The sequence below is a fragment of the Thalia democratica genome, chromosome 2, assembly GCF_965202585.1.
Source record: "Thalia democratica chromosome 2, ktThaDemo2.hap1.1, whole genome shotgun sequence".
NCBI classification, from domain to species: Eukaryota; Metazoa; Chordata; class Thaliacea; order Salpida; family Salpidae; genus Thalia; species Thalia democratica.
Window position 1 is genome coordinate 103,433,895 of NC_139166.1, and position 24,993 is coordinate 103,458,887.

At 23.5% G+C, this 24,993-nt stretch overlaps 2 protein-coding genes across 2 annotated transcripts; both read right to left on the reverse strand.

The window, feature by feature from the left end:
• Positions 1–4,472: 4,472 nt before the first annotated feature.
• LOC145829154 (spermatocyte protein spe-26-like) lies at positions 4,473–5,849 on the reverse strand. Its single transcript, XM_082936881.1, has 3 exons — positions 5,536–5,849; positions 4,747–5,337; positions 4,473–4,659 (listed from the first exon to the last, which is right to left on the reverse strand). Exons 1-3 carry the CDS (start codon positions 5,847–5,849, stop codon positions 4,473–4,475), a joined length of 1,092 nt encoding a protein of 363 aa, XP_082793007.1.
• A 14,566-nt stretch (positions 5,850–20,415) lies between these two features.
• On the reverse strand, positions 20,416–21,798 carry LOC145829155 (kelch-like protein 36). The gene is made up of 2 exons (XM_082936882.1): positions 21,485–21,798; positions 20,416–21,286 (listed from the first exon to the last, which is right to left on the reverse strand). Exons 1-2 carry the CDS (start codon positions 21,796–21,798, stop codon positions 20,416–20,418), a joined length of 1,185 nt encoding a protein of 394 aa, XP_082793008.1.
• Positions 21,799–24,993: the final 3,195 nt, after the last annotated feature.

Below are 24,993 nucleotides of genomic sequence, written 5' to 3' on the forward strand. Positions count from 1 at the left end.
GATTATCTTCAGAGTGATTGAAGAAAAAGTTAAGGCAAGTAACAAAGTAGCAAAACTAATTACTAAAAAGAAGATACCGTTTAGAATTTTAAGTTTCTTAAAGAAATTATGTTGACGTTAGTATAAGATTTTTGTTTATTTCTTTACTGACAACAAAATTCGTGTTTAAGAAATGCCTGCAGATTATAAAGCAGCATAAATCAAATTAGGACTTTAATCAATCTGTTAAGATGAGAGCACTGACAAAACATTGTTATCTGAGAATTTTTATTTGAGTTGTTTTTATTAACTTTGAAATTTTAGAAGAATTTCTAGGTTAAGTTCCAATGCAAAGCACAGCAATAGATAAATAGATATTAAATGCAAAGGCGCAATGCACCAATATAAAGTTTGTAAAAGTACAATTTTTTTCTTCTGTATTCAGTATAAAATTAAACTAAAGGTAAAAAAATCTTTTAAACATAATATCAATTTTAAAAAGATGCTCTTAAGCTACTTTAAATGTGGTTTTTAATGAAAATATTTATATGAAAAATTTTTCTTCCAAATCAAAATTTTATTACTTTACATGTAAAAATTGTTTTAAATTGCAGGTTTTTCAAAAATTCTCAAATTTAAACTTTTTTTATATTATTTAAGTATAAATTTTCAGACTCCAAGATTTACCGGGACTCAAGTTTTTTTGGCAACACCGATTATTCACATTTATATACAGTAGTATAAACAGTATTTCAAATTGTATCAGCTGCAAGATTTAAAATTTAACATATAATATAATTCCAACCAACACTGTGTATTTACCAAAACATACATCATAAATTTAATTTGTCACTATTTAAAGAAAAAAAGCCAGCCTTATTGACAAAAAACTAGCCTGATATTTTCGTATACAAAAAGCAATTCAAGTAAATAATTAAAAAAATAGACTAAATTTGCTTGAGATTTAAAGTCTTCAAATGGTCATAGTCTGAGTTTGTAGCAATGTTTAGTTATTTATAAAATTGAATTCGAACTTATTTGATTCACAATGTACAAACTTAATAAAGTTACCATTCTTGAATCTAGCTTGTATTAAACTGGTAGTTTCAAAAAACAGCAATTGTTTATATTAGTATGCAATGCATAACAACTAAATTCATTAGCCTAAAAACATTGTTTGAAAAATAAAAATGTGTACATAACAAAAACTATTTTAATTCATGTCATACATATTGTTTTAAATGTTTCTGAACATATTAGAAACTACATTTAGATACAATAATGTTAGACATTTAAGCATAAACTAAACTTAATCTAACATAAGTAGTAAATAAAAAGTGGTTTAGAATATGAGCATCTTTGTACACTTGTGTGCAATGGAATTAATTTTAAGTGAAAAAAACTACTAAAAAATCGAAACGTGTTAAAACCAAAATCAAATAAACCTTATTTCTTATTATTATGTTATATTAAATGTATTTGTATACACTTAAATATAATGTTTAGTAATAGTAAATCTATTAAAGAAACTTAGGTATAAAATACATTTAAAATGAATACCTAAACTGTAAGAAATGCTATTTTATTTAATTACTGTGCATTACTTTTGTGCAAAAAACATTTACATTTGGTTTATTTATTAAGTAGCTATTATATAACTGACTTACTAAATCTAAGCACTCTTTACACTCTTTTTTCAAATAATTACTTGCTGTTGTAAGAAAAAAGCTTTTATGAAAATGAAGAATACCCTGTTAGAAAGCTAATCTGTTTTTTTTTTGACATTTTTTAGCTAATACAGTAAAGTCTTTTTATTATTTAAAAATTTTATACATTAACTTAAAACGAAATAAAACAAAACCAAATTACCAGTAAAAATTTAACTTAAAACATATTGTTGCTCAGCGGGCCACATTAACATGCTTGCGGGCCACAAAAATTTCTTTCGCGGGCCGCATTCCATTCTTAAACAAAACGTGCTCGCGGGCCGCAGATTTACCCTTCGAGGGCCGCAATTGGCCCTCGGGCCTCGGTTTGCCGACCCCTGTCCTATAGTAAAATTATTTAAATTTTAAACAACTTAAAGTTTTTAATTTTTCTATGTGTTAGAATACTTACATTTCATAATAAGAAATTAACTTTTAAATTAACTAAAAATTCATCAACTAAAATTAAGTTTAACTTTAATACAATAAAATTTCTACTTATAGTTTAAAGCTAAGTTAAATGATAATAACAGTGCGAGGAATTATAACATCTTTGTAAAAATACTGTAAAGCTACTTTAAATTTTTTTCAATTATTTCCTTTTTCTGATTTCAAATTTTTTTTAACAGTATGGTATATTTAATTTTTAGTGTAAATTTAAAACTACTTTTTTAAAATTTAACTTCAAAAGCAATTGTGTAAAATTTCAGGTTATTTAGTAATTTTTGTTCAAAACTCCAGGTTTTTCTAGTCTGAATTGTCAAGTTTATGGTTTTCAGGTTTTTTGGCAGCCAAAATTAAGTAAAGACCTTGTTAATCTTAGATTTTTATGTTGTAGTAGTTGTTTTGAGTTGTCAATATTTTTTTTAATTGAATTTAGTGAAACACAAATTGAGGTTTTTTTTTTTTTGTATATCTTAATAAACTTTATTAAGCATCAATAATGAAATATTAAAAAAAAGTATTTTTACTCACAACAAATAGATAATTTTAGCTTAAATTTTAAATTATGACTTTAAACGTTGTAGAAATTATTTTAAAGTATTATGCATAAAAAACAAACTAAATAATTTTTAAGAACTTAAAGTAGAGTTTCTTGTCTTTGAGATAAAAAGAAAAAAGAGGTCTAATTGTAGATTAAAAGGTGTTTTTAAATGAGCACTTGAAAACAAAAGGTTATGTATAACTAATACTTTGTCAAAACTAACTCGATAATAAAGTAAACTTGGTGAATTGAAGGAAATTAAAATTCTCCCGCCCGCTAAAGTTCGGAAGTTTACATTTTGCTCTCCGACTAAAAATATTACTCACTGTAGTGTTTCTGTTTTTCTGTAATGTGCAGCAATATTCCCAGAAAGGTGAAGCTGTTCAGCCAATTGAACATTAAGGTGCATCTGTCGCCCCTACCTTGGAGTTTTGCTCAACCAAATTTTGTGTTTGTGGCAAACCGCATAATTAGACAGCAATTAAAATAGCTTCCTGGCTATAAGCTTGTTAGAGCGGAACACATTTGAAAATTTTGCTCTTTTTTGTTGTTTTATAAGTTTAACGACGAAGAGATATTCTTTTTTAAGTTAATTAATTTTTTAGGTATTTGAGAAACTAAAAGTTTCGTTTTAAACTTATTTAAAAATGAGCTTATTCATTTAGATATGAAGAACCGAATCTTGTAATTTCATTGGTTTCTTATACTAGATGCAATTTATTAGAGCGAGAAAAATGACTAATGTTTTTAAGTTTTATCTCGTCACGAACGATGTATGAATTTTTTTTTTTTTGAAATAAAAAGTTACAACCTCTTTGAATTACAAGAGTTACTATGGCTCGAATAGCTTTATTTGTAATTTTTAAAAATCGTCCGAACTTTAAATACAATTATTTTCTTTAACTTTTAATGTATTTTGAACTTTTATTTTTATTAATCCATTTTTTATTTTTAATTTAAAATAAAATCTACCTTATTGCGGTTTGAATTTTTGAGTGGAGCCCTTTAAAATTTTAGATTTTTTCAGTTTTTTTTTATTGATACAGAAGCTCTGGAAATTTCTTAGTTATTTACAACTATTCTTATAATATATACTAATAGCAAAACCATAAACTTCTTTCTGCTAATTTTATATTTACTTCTGTTGTTAGAGTTTTTAATTCGAAGAGCCGCATGACAGAATATAAATCACTTTTTAAAAAATTTAACAAGAATAATATAAAATATTTTAACCTAGTAGTTTACCATTTTCTGGCTTTGATATAATGAAGTTTTAATTTGTATTAACAATTTAACATCTTACTAAGTTTTGTTTAAAGTAAGAATCTTCACATTTTTGTAAGATTTAACCGTTAAAACTATTTTTAAACGAAGTTTTCTAAAATAAAACGGAATACAAAAAAAAAACTTAAAATTGAAAAACAATTGTTATTTAAATATATTTTGAGAAAACTTTTTAATTTATTTGTGTCTAAAATATAGAAAAATAAACTTATTTAATATTATTTAATATTATTTAATAAAAAGTCTTAAAATTATTGAAAACCACAAGTGTATTTTAGTTTTATGTACAAGACTTAAATTGATAATAAATTGAATATAACCTTGATGACCATTGTTTTTAGCTTAAATTATAAATAACATAAGTCACACAAAACAACTTTACAATTAAAAACTTTATTTTATGCGAAAGAAACATGTCTTATGCAAATTATGTAATAGAATTAGCTATACACGCGTCAATTTTGTATTTAAAAAAAAACACTAAAGTATTTAATAATAAGTATTATAGTTGTTATTTCTTAGTATTGAGGTACTTTGACACAACTAAAACTTAATAGATTTCCACTTACTTCACAAAGTTCTTCTGACCAAGTTTTATTTTCAACATCATAAATTAAACAAGCACTCTTTCTACCTTTATATACAGCAAGTTTGTTACCAATTGAAACAACAGCATCTGGGAGATGTAAGTCTAGTGAAAAGCAACTTTGAGGAGCATTTATTAAAACAAATTTTTTACAAGTTGAATCATAAACTTCAAATGTTTTAATAAAAAATCCCCCGATTACGTACAACTTGTTTTTTATTGCTAATGATTCGTGTTCATGTCTTCCTCGAATCATATTAGGCATAGTTGACCAAGTATTAGCTACATGATCATAAGCTTCTACGGTTTTAAAGCACCAATTGTTATCACATCCACCGGAAACAACAATTCTACCTTCAAATACAGAACATGATACCAACTTTCTTGCCACGTTCATCTCAGCAAAATCTGTCCAGCCACGGTCTGTTGGATTAAACTTAAGAAAAGAATTTATTAACCCTCGTCTAACATTTCCTAAAACATAAACGTTTCCCATAAAAGAACACGCACAAAAATCAACAAGTTCATCGGGCATATGATCTATAGTTTCCCATTTGTTATTAGTACTTGAGTATTTTTCAATTGACTTAAGGCAACCATTACCACCATAGCCACAAAACACATAAATTTGACCTACACAGCAAACTATTTTTGAATATTTTCTGCCTTCCTCGAGCTGTGGTAAACTTTTAACATAATTTTGGTTGTAGGCTTCAATTCTACACACATCACGAACAACTTTTCCTTTTTTCTCACCCCCACAAAAGATTATATTAAACTTGTCCTGGTTACAATACCTAACAACATTTTTAAAGTTTTTTGTTTGAGAGTTTTTATTAATTTCTAAAATTTTTTCATTTATGAAAGCACGGTCGTTTATAAAACTGGTTGCTTTTTTTGAAACATAATTCAAAGCAGGAACTGATAACAATGATAGACGTACTTTAATGAATAAACTTTTTGCATATTTACTACGTCCTTTGTTGTATCCTAACCAAGAAACTAATGCGTTAAAAACTTCCAATTCTGAATCAACGTTCAGTTCACTGCTCAACAATATGTTTGATATACTTTTATAGTCTAACTCTAAAAATGACGTTTTATCAACAAACATTGGAAAACATCTTTCAATAAATTGAAAACATTTTTTAGATGCAGTAGATAACTTAAAGAGTCGAGAAAAAAAATAAATAGCTATCACATTTTCACTATTAGATGTATATTCGATGTTTTCACATGTTTCCTGTTCTAAATCTTCACATAACGAAATTTTGTGTTCTTTTGAAGATGTTATTAAATCTTCTGTCATGTTTCCTATAATTTAATGATGTTATACTTAAAATCTTCATAAACTCAAAACATAGTTTTCTTAAAATGTATTTTTTGTTAAAACACCTTAAATTACGATAAAACATTTAAAAAACATACAAGATTGTTATTTTTCAACTACTATCTTAAAATAAAATAAAACTTCTTTTTTCTTATAGCTTTGAATTGCAAAAAAAAATGCATTGAATTTACACAATTTAGCTTAGATAATATTATACTATTTTACAAAATTTTATAACAATTTAGGAAATAATGAATTTTAATTAATGCCTAAGCTTAAACAAATAAAAAAATTCTCTTTAGTCTACTATTAATTAAAGTTAAATTAATTTTCATCTTTATAACTTTTTTTAGTATACTAAATATATTTAAAAAATATAAATAATATGTTGCTTTATTTTAGAATATATTAATTTATTAGTTCCAAACAAAAACATACTACTAGTTTTATTTTTACTCAAATGTTTTTCACAACAGTTTAATGATTGTAATAAAATAAAAGAAAACGAAGTTGATAGTTTAAGCTTTAGATGAATAAGACTAAAGACAATTGTAAAATATAATAAGGAACTAAACATCTACTTTAAACTTTAGATAGCCGGTTTAAAACTAAAACTTGTTTTTTAATCTAATTATTAAGCTACGACTAAATAAATAAGCTATTTATCATAAAGTTTATAAAACAAAAAATATTTAAATTATAGAAATAAGCGTGTATACTTCTTGCAAATTAAATAGTGGGTAAAGTTTTTAACGGGCCAAATTTGGCACTAAAAAATTTAACAAAATTTCTTTTTTTTCAGCAAAATGATAAAATGTTTAAAGTGAACTGAAATAATTTATAAAACACTCTAAAAACACCAGTTTGTTTTAAAACCTTTTTTTTTATTTTAAACGTAGTTGTTTTCAAAAGTCTAACCTAATTTAGCAACTCTTTTAGAGATTTTCAGTTGTTCTTTAGAGTTCAAAGATTTATTTTTACACAGATCAACAAAATCACAATTTTGCTTATTTGTATAAAATAATCTATTGCTGCTTTGTACCGAATGAGTAGTGACATGTGCTCCTTTTTTTCCCATAGTGCTATTAGAGTAATTTATACCTGTAAAAACTTGAATGATGTTTAACTTATCTTTATTCACAACTTATTATATTATTTCTGAAACTTAAAATGTAAAAGTTGAACACTTTAACATTAATTTTAAAAAAGCTTTTTTGTTTTAAATACTTAAATACTTTCAAACTGAACTTTTTAACGATTATTATATACTAAGAGTTTTATAAGATTATTATAATTAATCACATAAATAAAAAGATTGTATAAAAACTATGAAACAAAAAATATTTTTCTTTGCTTGGTAAAACTGAAACATATAAAGTTCTGAGAATCAAGTATACATATATGTAATAATGTGATAACTTTTTATAAAATTACGATTTTTTAAATTCCCGAACATATGTTTCATATACACAAAAAAAGATTGTTTTTAATCTTCATCTGGTTCAGTTTAAAATAAAAAACACTTTGGTAAACAGACGTGCAAAAGTTATACAAAAGCTCTGGAATTTTTAAAATTTAATTTTCGTAATAAATTATATAAAAGTACTTTAAGTTGGCTCTGTAGAAAGTGATTACGTTTAAATAGTCACCTTATTTTAAATACATTGTTATGTATATGTCATACATACTTTTTTTCGACAAAGAATGTAATTAAGCACATTAAACTGTACCTTAACCACTACCTATGAATTACTTAACACACACACATATAAGTATAAAACTAGACCGCTTTTTTTTTGCATTCAAACAAATACTAGCTTATACTTTAATTTGTTTGAATTTTTTATTAAACATTTTATGTCTTATGTAAATGTATCATTACATATTCAAGTAATTAAGCATCATAAGATCCAATTTTTTAACAATAGTATATTTTAATCCAGTGATTTTCAAGCTATTTAAGATTTATGAAAACATTTTTTTTTTACTTTAAAAAAAAATCATTTGTACTTTGGTACGCTGCTAATGGTAGGAACATATAAACTATTTTACTAACCTAATAACAAAATTACAGCAACTTATACGCTTAAAGTTAAATTAAATTAGATTATTTTTTTATAGACCTGAACTAACTGAAAAATAAAATAAACTTTGAAATAAACTTACGTTTAATTTTAGAACATAAGTTATAACATTTCTTTGTATTTTTTAAAATTTTGCAAAGAACTTATTAATTACAATTAATATATGTTTACGTTTAACTATACCTTGTATTTTATTAGATTTTTACAGACAATTAATATCGATTACTTTCGTTAAAAATTTTATGATTTAACTTTAACTTCCTAATTAATTATTAATATAAAATCGCTTGAAATTTGTTAAGTTTAGCATGTGTTTTCAAAAAAATCAAAATTGATTCATACAAATTTAAATTACAAAGCTTTTCATACATTTTATTATTAACTTTTGACAAAAGATTGTTTGTTAGGCATCAATTTAGAAATTAAAAAAGTGTTTTAATTATTTTAAATTTTGAATAGATTAAAATAGTTTTTTATAAAGTTTCAGTCTAAAATAAATAATGTTGACATTTTAGTTTTTGTTGTGGATAAAGAAAATGTTTGCTAAAAGTTTTTATTATTTAAAGGTTCTAAAGTTGTTTACTTTATTTAAATTTAGCCATTCAAACTAAAAAATAAATTAAAAATTAGCATTTGGCAAGCTTTAATTTATGATCAATATGTAAAGTTTTTTTTTATACAGTGTAAGAAATATATTTTAAATTTAATTTATTATTTTAAAATAATGCTTTTCAAAAGATTAGAAAAAGTTAGAATAAAGATTACTAACTCTTAAATTTAAAGAAATTAGACTAATTATCAAAAAGAAACATAAATTAGAGATTTAATGACATATAAAAAATGCTTTTGTAGATTAACTTAGAGTGGTAGCTTTAGTAAATTTATTGTTGAAAAAAAAATTTAAGCCGATAATATAAACAAAATGTTGTATATAAGTATTTTTTTAGATTAATTTTTACAAAAGTTCAAAAACTAAACATTTTTTAATTAAATACTCAGTGCTTTAAGTTATTATGTGTTTTTATAGATTAGGAACTAATATAAACATAATTAGATTTGTTTGTTTTGTAAGTAAGAATTGAAATGAATTGTAATAGATTGTAAAATATATACTTTCAGACGTTTTTCTATACTGTTATAAAACTTCTTGAACCTTAAAATGTTTTGTTTTTCGAATGTTATTTCAACAAATATCATTGTACAACATAGTTTTAATTAATTAAACCCTTTCAGTTCTTTTTCATTTCATTGTTAGATTTACTTACAAAAATCTTTATGAAGCTGACTAACTAAAAAAAAAAATATATTTACTATTTAGTTTTACACGCAGTTCACTATAAACATTTTTTATACAAAGCTATTTTTGTGAACAATAACAGTTTTGTAATAAATTAGAAGGACAATAAACAAGGTAATTGTAAGTTGTTTGTATTTAGTAAAAGTTGTTCGGAATTTAAACCAAATGAAATTAAACTAGTACAACGTTTAATTAAACCACATATAAATAGGCTTATTAATAAAAAGCGCTTTTGTTCAAAAAATCTGACCTTTAGATAATTGAGTTGAAAAAAGTGCAAATGCAGAGATTAAAATTCTTTACATTGCATAGGTATTATGCAAATTTTAACTTAGTCGGGTTTATATAAATTAGTTTTGAAACTTGATTTAAACCACTTTGTTTATAAAATGTTTTGTATAAAAAAATTACAAAAACCTTTACTTATATAAAATTTTTGTATATATTTTGTGTTTATTTAAATTTGAAAACCTCATGCTTCAAAATTATTATTTTAAGATATGTAAATATTAAATATTATTTATACTAAAACTTTATACTACAAATATCATAACGAGTGTTTGAATACAAAAAAACAATAATATAACTTTACTATACACAAAGGTACATTTCTGTTATAAAAAACACAAAAAAAGTACGTAACATAAGTTGTTATGTGACCAAAATATTTGCAAGAATTTACTTGAATTTTGAAATATTTTATCTCCTTAATACCTTTATTGTTCGAATTTAAGTTACCAACTTGAATAAAATAATTGAACTCATACAAAGATACTTATTTTATTGTTATGAATAAATTCCTCTATAATTTATGCGTAATTGCCAATTATATTCATAGATAGCTTATAAACTTTTGTAACTCTTTAAAAGCTTTATTATTATTGTAGAAAATAGAGTATGTTTATTTAATACTTTTTTTTTATATAATTATGACAAATCTAACCGATCTTTTAAAAATGTACGTATGTTTTATTATTATATAAATCTTTAAACTACACGTAATTAGTTTTTTTTGTATGTTTCTTTTGTTTGTTGGTTAAGTCAAAAAATAAAAGTTATATATTATATTTGAAAGGACCTTCAAAAACTAAAATATAAAACTACTTTAGTAAGTTCATATAGAGACATATATATAAATTGTCTAAATTCCATAAGCAGCATGTAATGTGCAAGTTTTAAAATTTAGAGTTTGAACTCTAATGTTCAACTTAATGTTTTGCTTAGGTCTGAACTGAACTATCAAATATTTCTCAAATGTCTTTTTATGTACTTGTTACTATATCAATTGTATTTTGTTGATTATTTTTCTTCGGTTTTGTTTAGAAAGTATTGTTAAAATTATTAAAAAATTTATTTTTACTTTAGAAATAACGTATTAAAATTTTAAAGTCTAACTTAATTTACATAAACTTAATTACTTATTCAGAAAATAACAATAATCAGTATATACAATTTTAATTAAGAAGTATACAAATATCAAGTTTAACATGGTTTGGAATAAACATTACAATTATGGTTATGTTACAATAATACAATAAAATATGTAAAATGTAAACAAATCTAAAATTTACACATTGTTTACGTTTTTTGTTATATCAATATCAAATTTGTATCAAAATTTATTTAGCCGGATGTAAATTAAGGTTGTTTTGTTTTTATGAAATTTGGCTAAATAACAAATAAAACTTACCGATAAATATCTTAAATTATAAGTCTCCTAAATAAATGTCCTAATTAAATATTCTAATCAAAGTTTACAAAAATTCAAATATTTATTAGCTCTTAAAAATATCAGTTCATGTATAAAATTTTTAAAGCTAAATGATCAAGTATTTATAAAATACTCATAAAAATCTTGTAAAAGTACCACAAAACAATAAATCATTTAAAGTTTAATTTGTTTGTGTAAAATGATTTATTTTTTAACGTAGAATGTTGTATGGTGACTTAAAGTATTTTAATCTATTTGTTTTTGAAAAACTGATTCATCTAAGTATGTATATTTTTAATAAAACAACAAGCAATAAAAATGTGTAATGTTTGGTTTAAATTGTGTAACTAACAACTTTAATTTTTTATATTTACAAAATTAAAACAAATATTTTTTATAGTAACTCATGATTAACTTTAAACAGTGGTTTTAGTAACTTAAAAAAAAATCTTATTTATTTTATTTAGTGTATATAGAAATAAGTGTGTAAGTCACAGACATTTAATATACACTTGTATAAAATCATATATGTACAAAAAATGTTTTAATATGTGGTTATGCATACTTTATTCTACTATCAAAAGTAATACTTTAAACTTATTTGAGGCTATATATTTGTAAAAAATAAAAGTAGATAAAAGTATTAAAAAACTAATTATAGTCATTCAAACTGTTGTTTTAAAAGTTTACTTAAGTAAGTGCACTTATCCAAATTAATTTGTTTGAAAGATTAGTGGTATATTGTTTTAACAATACTACTTACAATAAACTACTGTGTAGTATTGTTTGCCTAAATCGTTAACCTGTGTAATTAAAATCGTACGATGTTGTTATGATCTTTTTAGTAGCTTTTTATAAAGATTTTGTTTACCTTTTAGAAAGAATAACTTTAAATGCAATTTTAGTTGCATTCAATCTAAAGACTTGAACAAACCGGTTAATCTTGAATATAATTTATTAAATTTTATTAATTAAATAATAGATAAAAATCACCAATAAACTGTTTGCAATTAGCACTTTTTATAAACCAGCTTACACTCTCACGAAATATTTTTAAACACATTCAACCAATAACTGATGTTTGTTCGCTTTTTAACATTTCAATAACTAAGTTGTAGTAACTTTCATTTTTTATTACTTAATTTTAATTAAAACAAACTTTCTTCACTAAACACTTTTGTTTTTGCTGTTGATGTTTATTTTATGGTCTAAATTTTAATACAAAAAAGAAGTCATTTTTAATTCAACGACTCAGACCCTAAAGTTTTTATAGCATTTTAGCTGTGCTTGTTTAGATTAAATTAATAACACAAGAACTAAGTACTTCAATATAAGTTTATATAATTTTATAATATTACTAAAATTAATCATAATTTTCAGATATCTTCTACAAGTACGAACTGATATGCTAAAGAAAAATGAAATCTTTTAAATTCTGTTTAGAGTTTTCCAAAATATAAGTGGCTTCTTATGTACAAATTTGTCTTTTTTTGTACAAATACGTTTATATATTTTTTCTAATTTTGCTTTTGTTATATTTTTGTAGATAAATTGTCGAAATGATTAGTTACTAACTTTAAACATATTTACCAAATTTAGTTTTAAACAAGTTAAAAGATTTACACTTAATAAAAATAAGTTTCTCCGATTATTATAAGAGATTGTACTGATTTATTACTTTTTAGTAATTAGGTTTTGCATTTTTGAAAATAACAGTTCTTAATCCTGATAAAAAAATCTATTTTATAGTACAGTTTTGTGCAATAAAATACAAAAACGTGAGTTGATTAGTAATTTTCTCAAAGATTGTTTTTTAATTGAATTTAATTCTTAATTCGTTTCAAATTTAATTATATGTGAAACGATAATATATTACAATTAAAACTAGTTTGCATTTAAGAAGCAATAAATGAATATAAATGTTTTTCTATATTTTATATCTATACAACTGTTTTATCTTTTATTTTGGGTTTTTTCATGTGTTTTTACAAGAAACACAGAATTTATATTTTAGTATGTGTTTAATGTTTATCTAAAGTACTATTCTTTGAATATTAGTAAAATTTACATTAAACATCTTCGCTACATTTAAAAGTATAGCTTTTATTCAAACTACAACTAAAGATTAATCATTTATATATACTAATTTAAAAATTAAAACTTCCAATAAAAATTTGTAATTGCAAAACGTATAACGAATTGCAGCTAGTATAACTTCTACCTACAATTAATAAGCAGCTTTTTTCAGATTTGTTCTCCTTTCATGTTTATTTATGACGTAACATTTTTAATTATTACGTCATATACATAAATACTGTTTTATATTGTTATTATGTTATGTTACAATATTTTATTTTTTATTTGTACCCAAACTTTTTAAAACATTATAAACTTTTTTCCAAAAGTTATTTTTTTTAGCTTTCAAAAATCGTTCTTAACTTATATTAAAATATAAATATTAAGTAGTCAATAAATACAACAGACTTAAATAAAAAAATTTAAAATTATTTTAACGCTTGAAATTTCTAAAACTTTTCTTTAAATGTCACAATCCTAACAAAGCTTTTTCCATTGTAATATAAGTTGTATCTTGAAATAATATTTTAAAGTGTATTTTGTTAAATCTATCACTTTATTTAGTTGTGTAGTTTATATTTCTATGTGTAAGTACACTTTATAATTTAAAGTTAAACAAAAAGCAGTTAAATAACGAATTTTGATTATCTACTTTCTTACTTGTTCATAGTTTTAGTTGTCTTAACAAATTTTATTCTTTTTTTGTCTGAAATTATTTTATTGTATTTATGTTATTTGTTCCTTTTTCATCATTGTTCAATAAAGTTTGTTACTTTGTTTTTTTTATAGTCCTTTTATTATAGTTGTACCAAAGGTTTAAATCATGTTTTTTCAAAGAAGTGTAAACATGCGAACGATTTAATAAATGAAAAATATATAAAATTATGCCAAAATAAGAAATATCTCTATTTGGTTTTGAAAAATAAAAACAAATTATTATCGTTTAATTAAAGTTTTGTTGAAAATAAAGTAATAATAATCAAAATTTACTTTCAACATTACAATATACAATTTAATTAACATATATTGTAGTATATTCATTTGGTTTTACAGTTATTTACATTTAATGTCAGTAATAAGTAAAAACAAACATACAAAAAATATTTTTATGACTTTAATCTTTCAAATAACAAAAAAAAGTTTTATAGATGATAACACATTTATAAATTCATTTCCTGTGTTTGTATAAGAAATACTAAATTTCTCAATAAGTTGATCTATTTAAAAGAAAGAAAAAAATCTCTTACTGTAAAGTAATTGAATCAGATAACATTTAAATGAACAAAAAAACTATCTTTAAAAAAAAAATACGCTTTTTTAGTTTTTTTAAAGTTATAATTATAAGTAATTTGAAACGAAGAAAACGTTTTTTTATATACTTCTAACTTTATTTTAAAACATTTAATTTTATTTAAAATACAAATTAAAAGTTCCTAAAAATAGGTGATAAAAAAATTGATATTACATTTGGTGTATATTTCAAGCATTCGTTATTTTGGAATCTATTTTTCCAAAAAAAAAACCATATATTGGAGTCGTTTTAAAATTTTTCGACTTTCATTTAAAAAGCTTTAAAAAGTATATCATTTAAAATTTTAAGTTGTGTTTTATTTAGAAAAAGACTAATGTTCTGTTCACTTTGTAGATCAGGGGTCGGCAGGCAGTTGGTGCTCGCGGGCCAAATTTCAAGTTTTCAAAGTCTTAGCGGGCCGCAGTTTTAGTTTTAGTGACATTTGAATAATATTTTGCTTTTTGTCTTACTAGAGAAAGTTTTACTTTTATTTACTTTGATATTTCAAATTACTTTTAGATATACAGAGAATGTCTATTTAAATTAAAAATACTTTATATAATAAAATTTACATTGACTAATGTACTTAAGCCTTAATAAACTAAGTACTTTCTTAAAGATTAATGGGTTGAACTTAATATTTTTTAATTTTACTTATAACCTAAATCTGTATAAAAATTCAGCTTAAAAATATTTTAGAGGTCACTTTTGTGCCTTGTTTGTACTATTAACCCTTTTTTCATGTTTCTAAAAATATTATTAAAAAAAAATGCGTCTCAAATAATTTACACTCTTTAAAAATTCATTAATTAATTGACTAAATAAATCTAATACTTATTTGTTATGTAAAAATCTAAAATAAATTTTAGCATAATTAACTCTTAAATCCTTTAACAAAATACCTTACTAGTAATCAATTAGTATTTAACATGGTTGCAACTTTAACAGCAAAATGTCTAAGTTATATCAAACCAGCCAAGTTAATTAAAAGTTAAAAAAACATAAAACTTAGTGTTAATCAAACTTAAATACTTAATTGAAATATCATCATTATAAAAAAGTACACAATATGTGAGAAGACAAGAAAGAAAAATACAATTAGTAAACTACATTACGGTTGTAAAAACTATTCTGCGAATTCAAAGTGTTTAAAATAAAAGTTTCACACACACCTGAGTCTTAAACAAATGTCTTAAACAGGTTTAATCTAGTCTGTATTCTTCAAACTTTTAAACTAGCCTGCTTGTTTGGCAACCCTGTTTAAAGGAAAATTCAGAATAAAGAAATAACGAAGTTTATTAACAGTAAATTAAATATAAATCAAAAAAAAGTATTATAAGTCAATTTCAATGGACAATTATTTTTTTTTAAACACTTTTAACAAAAGTATAAAAGCTTATTAAGCCCTTAATAATGAATAATAACTAACTTTTTATTAAGAATTATAGCAATGTTTTTACTGCAATAAAAATCTTGCATTTAAAAAGAGTAAATGTGAAATATAGGACGAGCTAGAAGCATTGAAAAACGTAATTTAGGAGTTATTGCAAGAAACAAAAAAAAAGCAAATCGCTTAAGTCAGTTCCAACAAAGCACATGATTATCTTCAGAGTGATTGAAGAAAAAGTTAAGGCAAGTAACAAAGTAGCAAAACTAATTACTAAAATGAAGATACCGTTTAGAATTTTAAGTTTCTTAAAGAATTTATGTTGACGTTAGTATAAGATTTTTGTTTATTTCTTTACTGACAACAAAATTCGTGTTTAAGAAATGCCTGCAGATTATAAAGCAGCATAAATCAAATTAGGACTTTAATCAATCTGTTAAGATGAGAGCACTGACAAAACATTGTTATCTGAGAATTTTTATTTGAGTTGTTTTTATTAACTTTGAAATTTTAGAAGAATTTCTAGGTTAAGTTCTAATGCAAAGCACAGCAATAGATAAATAGATATTAAATGCAAAGGTGCAATGCACCAATATAAAGTTTGTAAAAGTACAATTTTTTTCTTCTGTATTCAGTATAAAATTAAACTAAAGGTAAAAAAATCTTTTAAACATAATATCAATTTTAAAAAGATGCTCTTAAGCTACTTTAAATGTGGTTTTTAATGAAAATATTTATATGAAAAATTTTTCTTTCAAATCAAAATTTTATTACTTTACATGTAAAAATTGTTTGAAACTGCAGGTTTTTCAAAAATTCTCAAATTTAAACTTTTTTAAGATTATTTAAGTATAAATTTTCAGACTCCAAGATTTACCGGGACTCAAGTTTTTTTGGCAACACTGATTATTCACACTTTATACAGTAGTATAAACAGTATTTCAAATTGTATCAGCTGCAAGATTTAAAATTTAACATATATTATAATTCAAACCAACACTGTGTATTTACCAAAACATACATCATAAATTTAATTTGCCACTATTTAAAGAAAAAAAGCCAGCCTTAGTGACAAAAAACTAGCCTGATATTTTCGTATACAAAAAGCAATTCAAGTAAATAATTAAAAAAATAGACTAAATTGGCTTGAGATTTAAAGTCTTCAAATGGTCATAGTCTGAGTTTGTAGCAATGTTTAGTTATTTATAAAATTGAATTCGAACTTATTTGCTTCACAATGTACAAACTTAATAAAGTTACCATTCTTGAATCTAGCTTGTATTAAACTGGTAGTTTCAAAAAACAGCAATTGTTTATATTAGTATGCAATGCATAACAACTAAATTCATTAGCCTAAAAACATTGTTTGAAAAATAAAAATGTGTACATAACAAAAACTATTTTAATTTATGTCATACATATTGTTTTAAATGTTTCTGAACATATTAGAAACTACATTTAGATACAATAATGTTAGACATTTAAGCATAAACTAAACTTAATCTAACATAAGTAGTAAATAAAAAGTGGTTTAGAATATGAGCATCTTTGTACACTTGTGTGCAATGGATAATTTTAAGTGAAAAAAACTACTAAAAAATCGAAACGTGTTAAAACCAAAATCAAATAAACTTTATTTCTTATTATTATGTTATATTAAATGTATTTGTGTACACTTAAATATAATGTTTAGTAATAGTAAATCTATTAAAGAAACTTAGGTATAAAATACATTTAAAATGAATACCTAAACTGTAAGAAATGCTATTTTATTTAATTACTGTGCATTACTTTTGTGCAAAAAACATTTACATTTGGTTTATTTATTAAGTAGCTATTATATAACTGACTTACTAAATCTAAGCACTCTTTACACTCTTTTTTCAAATAATTACTTGCTGTTGTAAGAAAAAAGCTTTTATGAAAATGAGAAAATACCCTCTTAGAAAGCTAATCTGTTTTTTTTTTGACATTTTTTAGCTAATACAGTAAAGTCTTTTTATTATTTAAAAATTTTATACATGAACATAAAACGAAATAAAACAAAACCAAATTACTAGTAAAAATTTAACTTAAAACATATTGTTGCTCAGCGGGCCACATTAACATGCTTGCGGGCCACAAAAATTTCTTTCGCGGGCCGCATTCCATTCTTAAATAAAACGTGCTTGCGGGCCGCAGATTTACCCTTCGAGGGCCGCAATTGGCCCTCGGGCCTCGGTTTGCCGACCCCTGTCCTATAGTAAAGTTATTTAAATTTTAAACAACTTAAAGTTTTTAATTTTTCTTTGTGTTAGAATACTTACATTTCATAACAAGAGATTAACTTTTAAATTAACTAAAAATTTATCAACTAAAATTAAGTTTAACTTTAATACAATAAAATTTCTACTTTTAGTTTAAAGCTAAGTTAAATGATAATAACAGTGCGAGGAATTATAACATCATTGTAAAAATACTGTAAAGCTGCTTTAAATTTTTTTCAAATATTTCCTTTTTCTGATTTCAAATTTTTTTTAACAGTATGGTATATTTAATTTTTAGTGTAAATTTAAAATTTACTTTTTTAAAATTTAACTTCAAAAGCAATTGTGTAAAATTTCAGGTTCTTTAGTAATTTTTGTTCAAAACTCCAGGTTTTTCTAGTCTGAATTGTCAAGTTGAGGTTTTTATGGTTTTCAGGTTTTTTGGCAGCCAAAATTAAGTAAAGACCTTGTTAATCTTAGATTTTTATGTTTTAGTAGTTGTTTTGAGTTGTCAATATTTTTTTAATTGAATTTGGTGAAACACAAGTTGAGGTTTTTTTTTTGTATATCTTAATAAACTTTACTAAGCATCAATAATGAAATATTTAAAAAAAAATATTTTTACTCACAACAAATAGATAATTTTAGCTTTAAATTTAAATTATGACTTTAAATGTTGTAGAAATTATTTTAAAGTATTATGCATAAAAAACAAACTAAATAATTTTTAAGAACTTAAAGTAGAGTTTCTTGTCTTTGAGATAAAAAGAAAAAAGAGGTCTTATTGTAGATTAAAAGGTGTTTTTAAATGAGCACTAGAAAACAAAAGGTCATGTATAACTAATATTTTGTCAAAACTAACTCGACAATAAAGTAAACTTGGTGAATTGAAGGAAATTAAAATTCTCCCGCCCGCTAAAGTTCGGAAGTTTACATCTTGCTCTCCGACTAAAAATATTACTCACTGTAGTGTTTCTGTTTTTCTGTAATGTGAAGCAATATTCCCAGAATGGTGAAGCTGTTCAGCCAATTGAACATTAAGGTGCATCTGTCGCCCCGACCTTGGAGTTTTGCTCAACCAAATTTTGTGTTTGTGGCAAGCCGCATGATTAGACAGCAATTAAAAGTAGCTTCCTGGCTATAAGCCTGTTAGAGCGGAACACATTTGAAATTTTTGCTCTTTTTTGTTGTTTTATAAGTTTAACGACGAAGAGATATTCTTTTTTAAGTTAATTAATTTTGTAGGTATTTGAGAAACTAAAAGTTTCGTTTTAAACTTATTTAAAAATGAGCTTAATTATTTAGATATGAAGAACCAAATTTTGTAATTTCATTGGTTTCTTATACTAGATGCAATTTATTAGAGCAAGAAAAATGACTAATGTTTTTAAGTTTTATCTCGTCACGAACGATGTATGAATTTTTTTTTTTTGAAATAAAAAGTTACAACCTCTTTGAATTACAAGAGTTACTATGGCTCGAATAGCTTTATTTGTAATTTTTAAAAATCGTCCGAACTTTAAACCCAATCATTTTCTTTATCTTTAAAGGTACTTTGAACTTTTTTTTTATTAATAATTTTTTTCTTTAATTTAATTTGCTTTTAATTTAAAATAAAATCTACCTTATTGCGGTTTGAATTTTTGAGTGGAGCCCTTTAAAATTTTAGATTTTTTCAGTTTTTTTTTATTGATACAGAAGCTCTGGAAATTTCTTAGTTATTTACAACTATTCCTATAATATATGCTAATAGCAAAACCATAAACTTTTTTCTTCTAATTTTATATTAACTTCTGTTAGTAGAGTTTTTAATTCAAAGAGCCGCTTGGCAGAATACAAATCACTTTTTTTAAATTTAACTAGCATAATATAAAATATTTTAACCTAGTAATTTATCATTTTCTTGCTTTGATATAATGAAGATTTGATTTGTATTACCAATTCAACAACTTGCTACGTTTTGTTTAAAGTAAGAATCTTCACAATTTTAGTAAGACTTAACCGTTAAAACTATTTTTAAACGAAGTTTTCTAAAATAAAACGGAATACAAAAAAAAAACTTAAAATTGAAAAACAATTGTTATTTAAATATACTTTGAGAAAACTTTTTAATTTATTTGTGTCTAAAATATAGAAAAATAAACTTATTTATAATTATTTAATATTATTTAATAAAAAGTCTTAAAATTATTGATAACCACATGTGTCTTTTAGTTTTATGTACAAGACTTAAATTGATAATGAATTAAATATAACCTTGATGACTATTGTTTTTAGCTTAAATTATAAACAACATAAGTCACACAAAACAACTTTACAATTAAAAACTTTATTTTATGCGAAAGAAAGTCTAATGCAAGCATGTAATAGAATTAGCTATACACGCGTCAATTTTGTATTTTACAACAATAAACACTAAAGTGTTCAATAATAAGTATTATTGTTGTTATTTCTTAGTAATGAGGTATTTTGACACAACTAAATTTTAATAGATTTCCACTTACTTCACAAGGTTCTTCTGACCAAGTTTTATTTTCAACATCATAAATTAAACAAGAACTCTTTCTACCTTTGAATACAGCAAGTTTGTTACCAATCGAAACAACAGCATCTGGGAGATGTAAGTCTAGTGAAAAGCGACCTTGAGGAGCATTTATTAAAACAAATTTTTTACAAGTTGAATCATAAACTTCAAATGTATTAGTAAAATTTCCTCCGATTACGTACAGCTTGTTTTTTATTGCTAATGATTCGTGTTCATATCTTCCTCGAATCATATTAGGCATAGTTGACCAAGTATTAGCTACATGATCATAAGCTTCTACGGTTTTAAAGCACCAATTGTTATCATTATCACATCCACCGGAAACAACAATTCTACCTTCAAATACAGAACATGATACCAACTTTCTTGCCACGTTCATCTCAGCAAAATCTGTCCAGCTACGGTCTGTTGGATTAAACTTAAGAAAAGAATTTAAAAAACCTCGTCTAACATTTCCTAAAACATAAACGTTCCCCATAAAAGAACACGCACAAAAATCAACAAGTTCATCGGGCATATAACCTACAATTTCCCATTTGTTATTAGTACTTGAGTATTTTTCAATTGACTTAAGGCAACCATTACCACCATAGCCACCAAACACATAAATTTGACCTCTAGAGCAAACTGTTTTTGAATATTTTCTGCCTTCCTCGAGCTGTGGTAAACTTTTAACATAATTTTGGTTGTAGGCTTCAATTCTATTCACGTCACGAACAACTTTTCCTTTTTTCTCACCCCCACAAAAGATTATATTAAACTTGTCCTGGTTACAATACCTAACAACATTTTTAGAGTTTTTTGTTTGAGAGTTTTTATTCATTTCTGAAATTTTTTCATTTATGAAAGCACGGTCGTTTATAAAACTGGTTGCTTTTTGTGAAACATAATTCAAATCAGGAACTGATAACAATGATAGACGTATTTTAATGAATAAACTTTTTGCATATTTACTACGTCCTTTGTTGTAAGCTAACCAGGAAACTAATGCGTTGAAAACTTCCAATTCTGAATCAACGTTTAGTTCACTGCTTAACAATACGTTTGATATGCTTTTAAAGTCTAACTCTAAAAATGACGTTTTATCAACAAACATTGGAAAACATCTTTCAATAAATTGAAAACATTTTTCAGATGCAGTAGATAACTTAAAGAGTCGAGAAAAATAATAAATAGCTATCAAATTTTCACTATTAGATGTATATTCGATGCTTTCACATGTTTCTTGTTCTAAATCTTCACATAACGAGACTTTGTATTCTTTTGAAGATGTTATTAAATCTTCTGTCATGTTACCTAAAATGTAATGATGTTATACTTGAAATCGTCATAAACTCAAAACATACTTTTCTTTAACTCTATTTTTTGTTAAAACACCTTAAGTTAGGATAAAAAATTTAAAAAAAATTCTAAATGGTTATTTTTCAACTACTATCTTAAAAAAAAAAACTTCATTTTTCTTATAGCTTTGAATTGCAAAAAATGCAATAAATTTACAAAGGCTAGTTTAGATAATGTTGTACTATTTTACAAAATTTTATAATTATTTAGGAAATAATGAATTTTAATTAATGTCTACGGTTAAACAAATAAAAAAATCTCTTTAGTCTACTATTAATTAAAATTAAATTAATTTGCATCTTTATGACTTTTTTTAGGATACTAAACTATTTAAACAAATATAAATAATATGGTTGCTTTTTTTTAGAATATATTAATTTATTAGTTCCAAACAAAAACATACTGCTAGTTTTATTTTTACTTAAAATTTTTTCACAACAGTTTAACGATTGTATTAAAATAAAAGAAAACGAAGTTAATAGTTAAAGCTTTAGATGAAAAAGACTAAAGACCCTTGTAATTATAATAAGGAACTAAACATCTACTTTAAACTTTAGATAGCTGGTTTAAAACTAAAAGTTGTTTTTAATCTAATTATTAAGCTACGACCAAATAAATAAGCTATTTATCATAAAGTTTATAAAAAAAAAATATTTAAATTATAAAAATAAGCGTGTATACTTCTTGCAAATTAAATAGTGGGTAAAGTTTTTAACGGGCCAAATTTAGCACTGAAAAATTTAACATTTTTTTTTTCAGCAAAATAAATTCAGTTTAAGGTGAACAGAAATAATTTATAAAATACTCTAAAAAACACCAGTTTGTTTTAAAACCTTTTTTTTTATTTTAAACGTAGTTGTTTTAAAAAGTCTAACCTAGTTTAGCAACTCTTTTAGAGATTTTCAGTTGTTCTTTAGACTTCAAAAATTTATTTTTACACAGATCAACAAAATCACAATTTTGCTTATTTGTAAAAAATAATCTATTGCTGCTTTTTACCGAATGAGTAGTGTCATGTGTTCCTTTTTTTCCCATAGTTCTACTAGAGTAATTTCTACCTGTAAAGACTTGAATGATGTTTAACTTATCTTTATTCACAACTTATTATAACATTTCTGAAACTTAAAATGTAAAAAGTTAACACTTTAACATTAATTTTTAAAAAGCTTTTTTGTTTTAAATACTTTGAAACTTTCAAACTGAACTTTTTAAACGATTATTATATACTAAGAGTTTTATAAAATTATCATAATTAATCACATAAATAAAAATATTGTACAAAAATTGTGAAACAAAATTTTTTTTTTCTTTGCTTGGTAAAATTGAAACATATAAAGTTCTCAGAATAAAGTATACATATACGTAACAATATATAGCTTTTTAAAAAATTACGATTTTTTAAATTTCCGAACATATGTTTCATATAAAAAAAAAAATAGTCTTTAATCTTCATCTGGTTCAGTTTAAAATAAAAAACACTTTGGTAAACAGACGTACAAAAGTTCTGGAATTTTTAAAATTTAATTTTCCTAATAAGTTATATAAAAGTCCTTTAATTTTTGGACAAAGAATGTAATTAAGCACATAAAACTGCATCTTTAATTACTTAACACTACTTATGAATTACTTAACACACACACATATAAAACACACATAAGTATAAAACTAGACCGCATTTTTTTATGCATTAATTCCATGTCTTATTTAATGTATCATTACATATTCAAGTATTTAAACATCATAAGATCCAATTTTTTAACAATAGTATAATTTAATCCAGTGATTTTCAAGCTAACAAAGATTTTTGAAAACATTTTTTTTTACTTTAAAAAAAAATCATTTGTTCTTTAGTACGCTGCTAATGGTAGGATAGGAACACATAAACTATTTTACTAACCTAATAACAAAATTATAGCAACTTATACGCTTAAAGTTAAATTAACTTAGATTATTTTTCTATAGACTTAAACCAGCTGAAGCTATAACAAATAAAAGTGTTAGTATTTTCTCTTTGCAATATTTTTAACCAAACAATTTTTATTATCACAAAAAAAATTATTTATATATATCATGTTTAAAATACTAATCAAAAACTACATAATTATTCCTAAAATCTACTATACTTAGTATGCTTTAGTGAGTGACAGATGTATTAACAAAATCTACTTTTTCTTGTTTAGTTTTTAATTTCTGTGTTATGAAGTTTAAAAAAAAAAAAATTAAAATTTTGATGAGTTAAATTTAGTGAAAGCAACTGGTGATGATTTTGCACCATAATTTTGCGCCTAGATCCTGCATACTTGATGCTAATTTTGTGTTTCTTATTTAAAATCAATAATGTTGAGTGTTACAATCATTGATTTAATGAATATATACTAGTTCTAAAGTAATTAAAAAAATTGAATTGTTTTTTATCAAATTTATTTTTGTTAAAAAAAAATAAAATTTTTAATAATAAATAAAACTACTTCAATAAATGTGTAGGCTAGTACTTGAGCAAGTTTTAAATTATTTCTCAAATTTCAGGCTACTTTTTTGGCTTTTAAATGTGTTTTTATTTAATTAAATTAAAACTTACAAACTTTTAAATCCTTTTATTTTAGAAATATTTTCAAAAACTTGATTTTATCTATTTTCAAAAATTTATTTAGTTAAAAATTACAAGCTTTTAAGTTCTCTTATTTTAGAAATATTTTCAATTACTTGATTTTATTTATTTTGAAAAATTAATTAAATTTATTTGTTAGTTTTAGAGTTGATAAAAACTTTAAATCCGAGAACTTAACAATTTAGGCTTAAAACCCTAGAATTTGAAGTTTTTTGAAAAATACCTAAAGTTTTGAAAAAAATCACTTTAAAAACCTAAAATTAAAAAAGAAAATTAAAAAACAATAGAAAAGATACTAATTAATATTGCATTTGAAAAACTCATATAAAGTCATAAAAAGAACCCTAAAATTTAGAAAAATATTTAAACTAGCCTGAGATTTGCTAGAAAATATAACATTCATTTTTCAATGTAAACTAGCCTGAATTGGTCATAGTCTTTAAAAGATAAAGAATAATCAGATGAGTTTAATTGAGTTGAAAACTTGTTAATTTTTAGAATATTAAGTTTCATTATTTACTCAAATCTACAATTTAC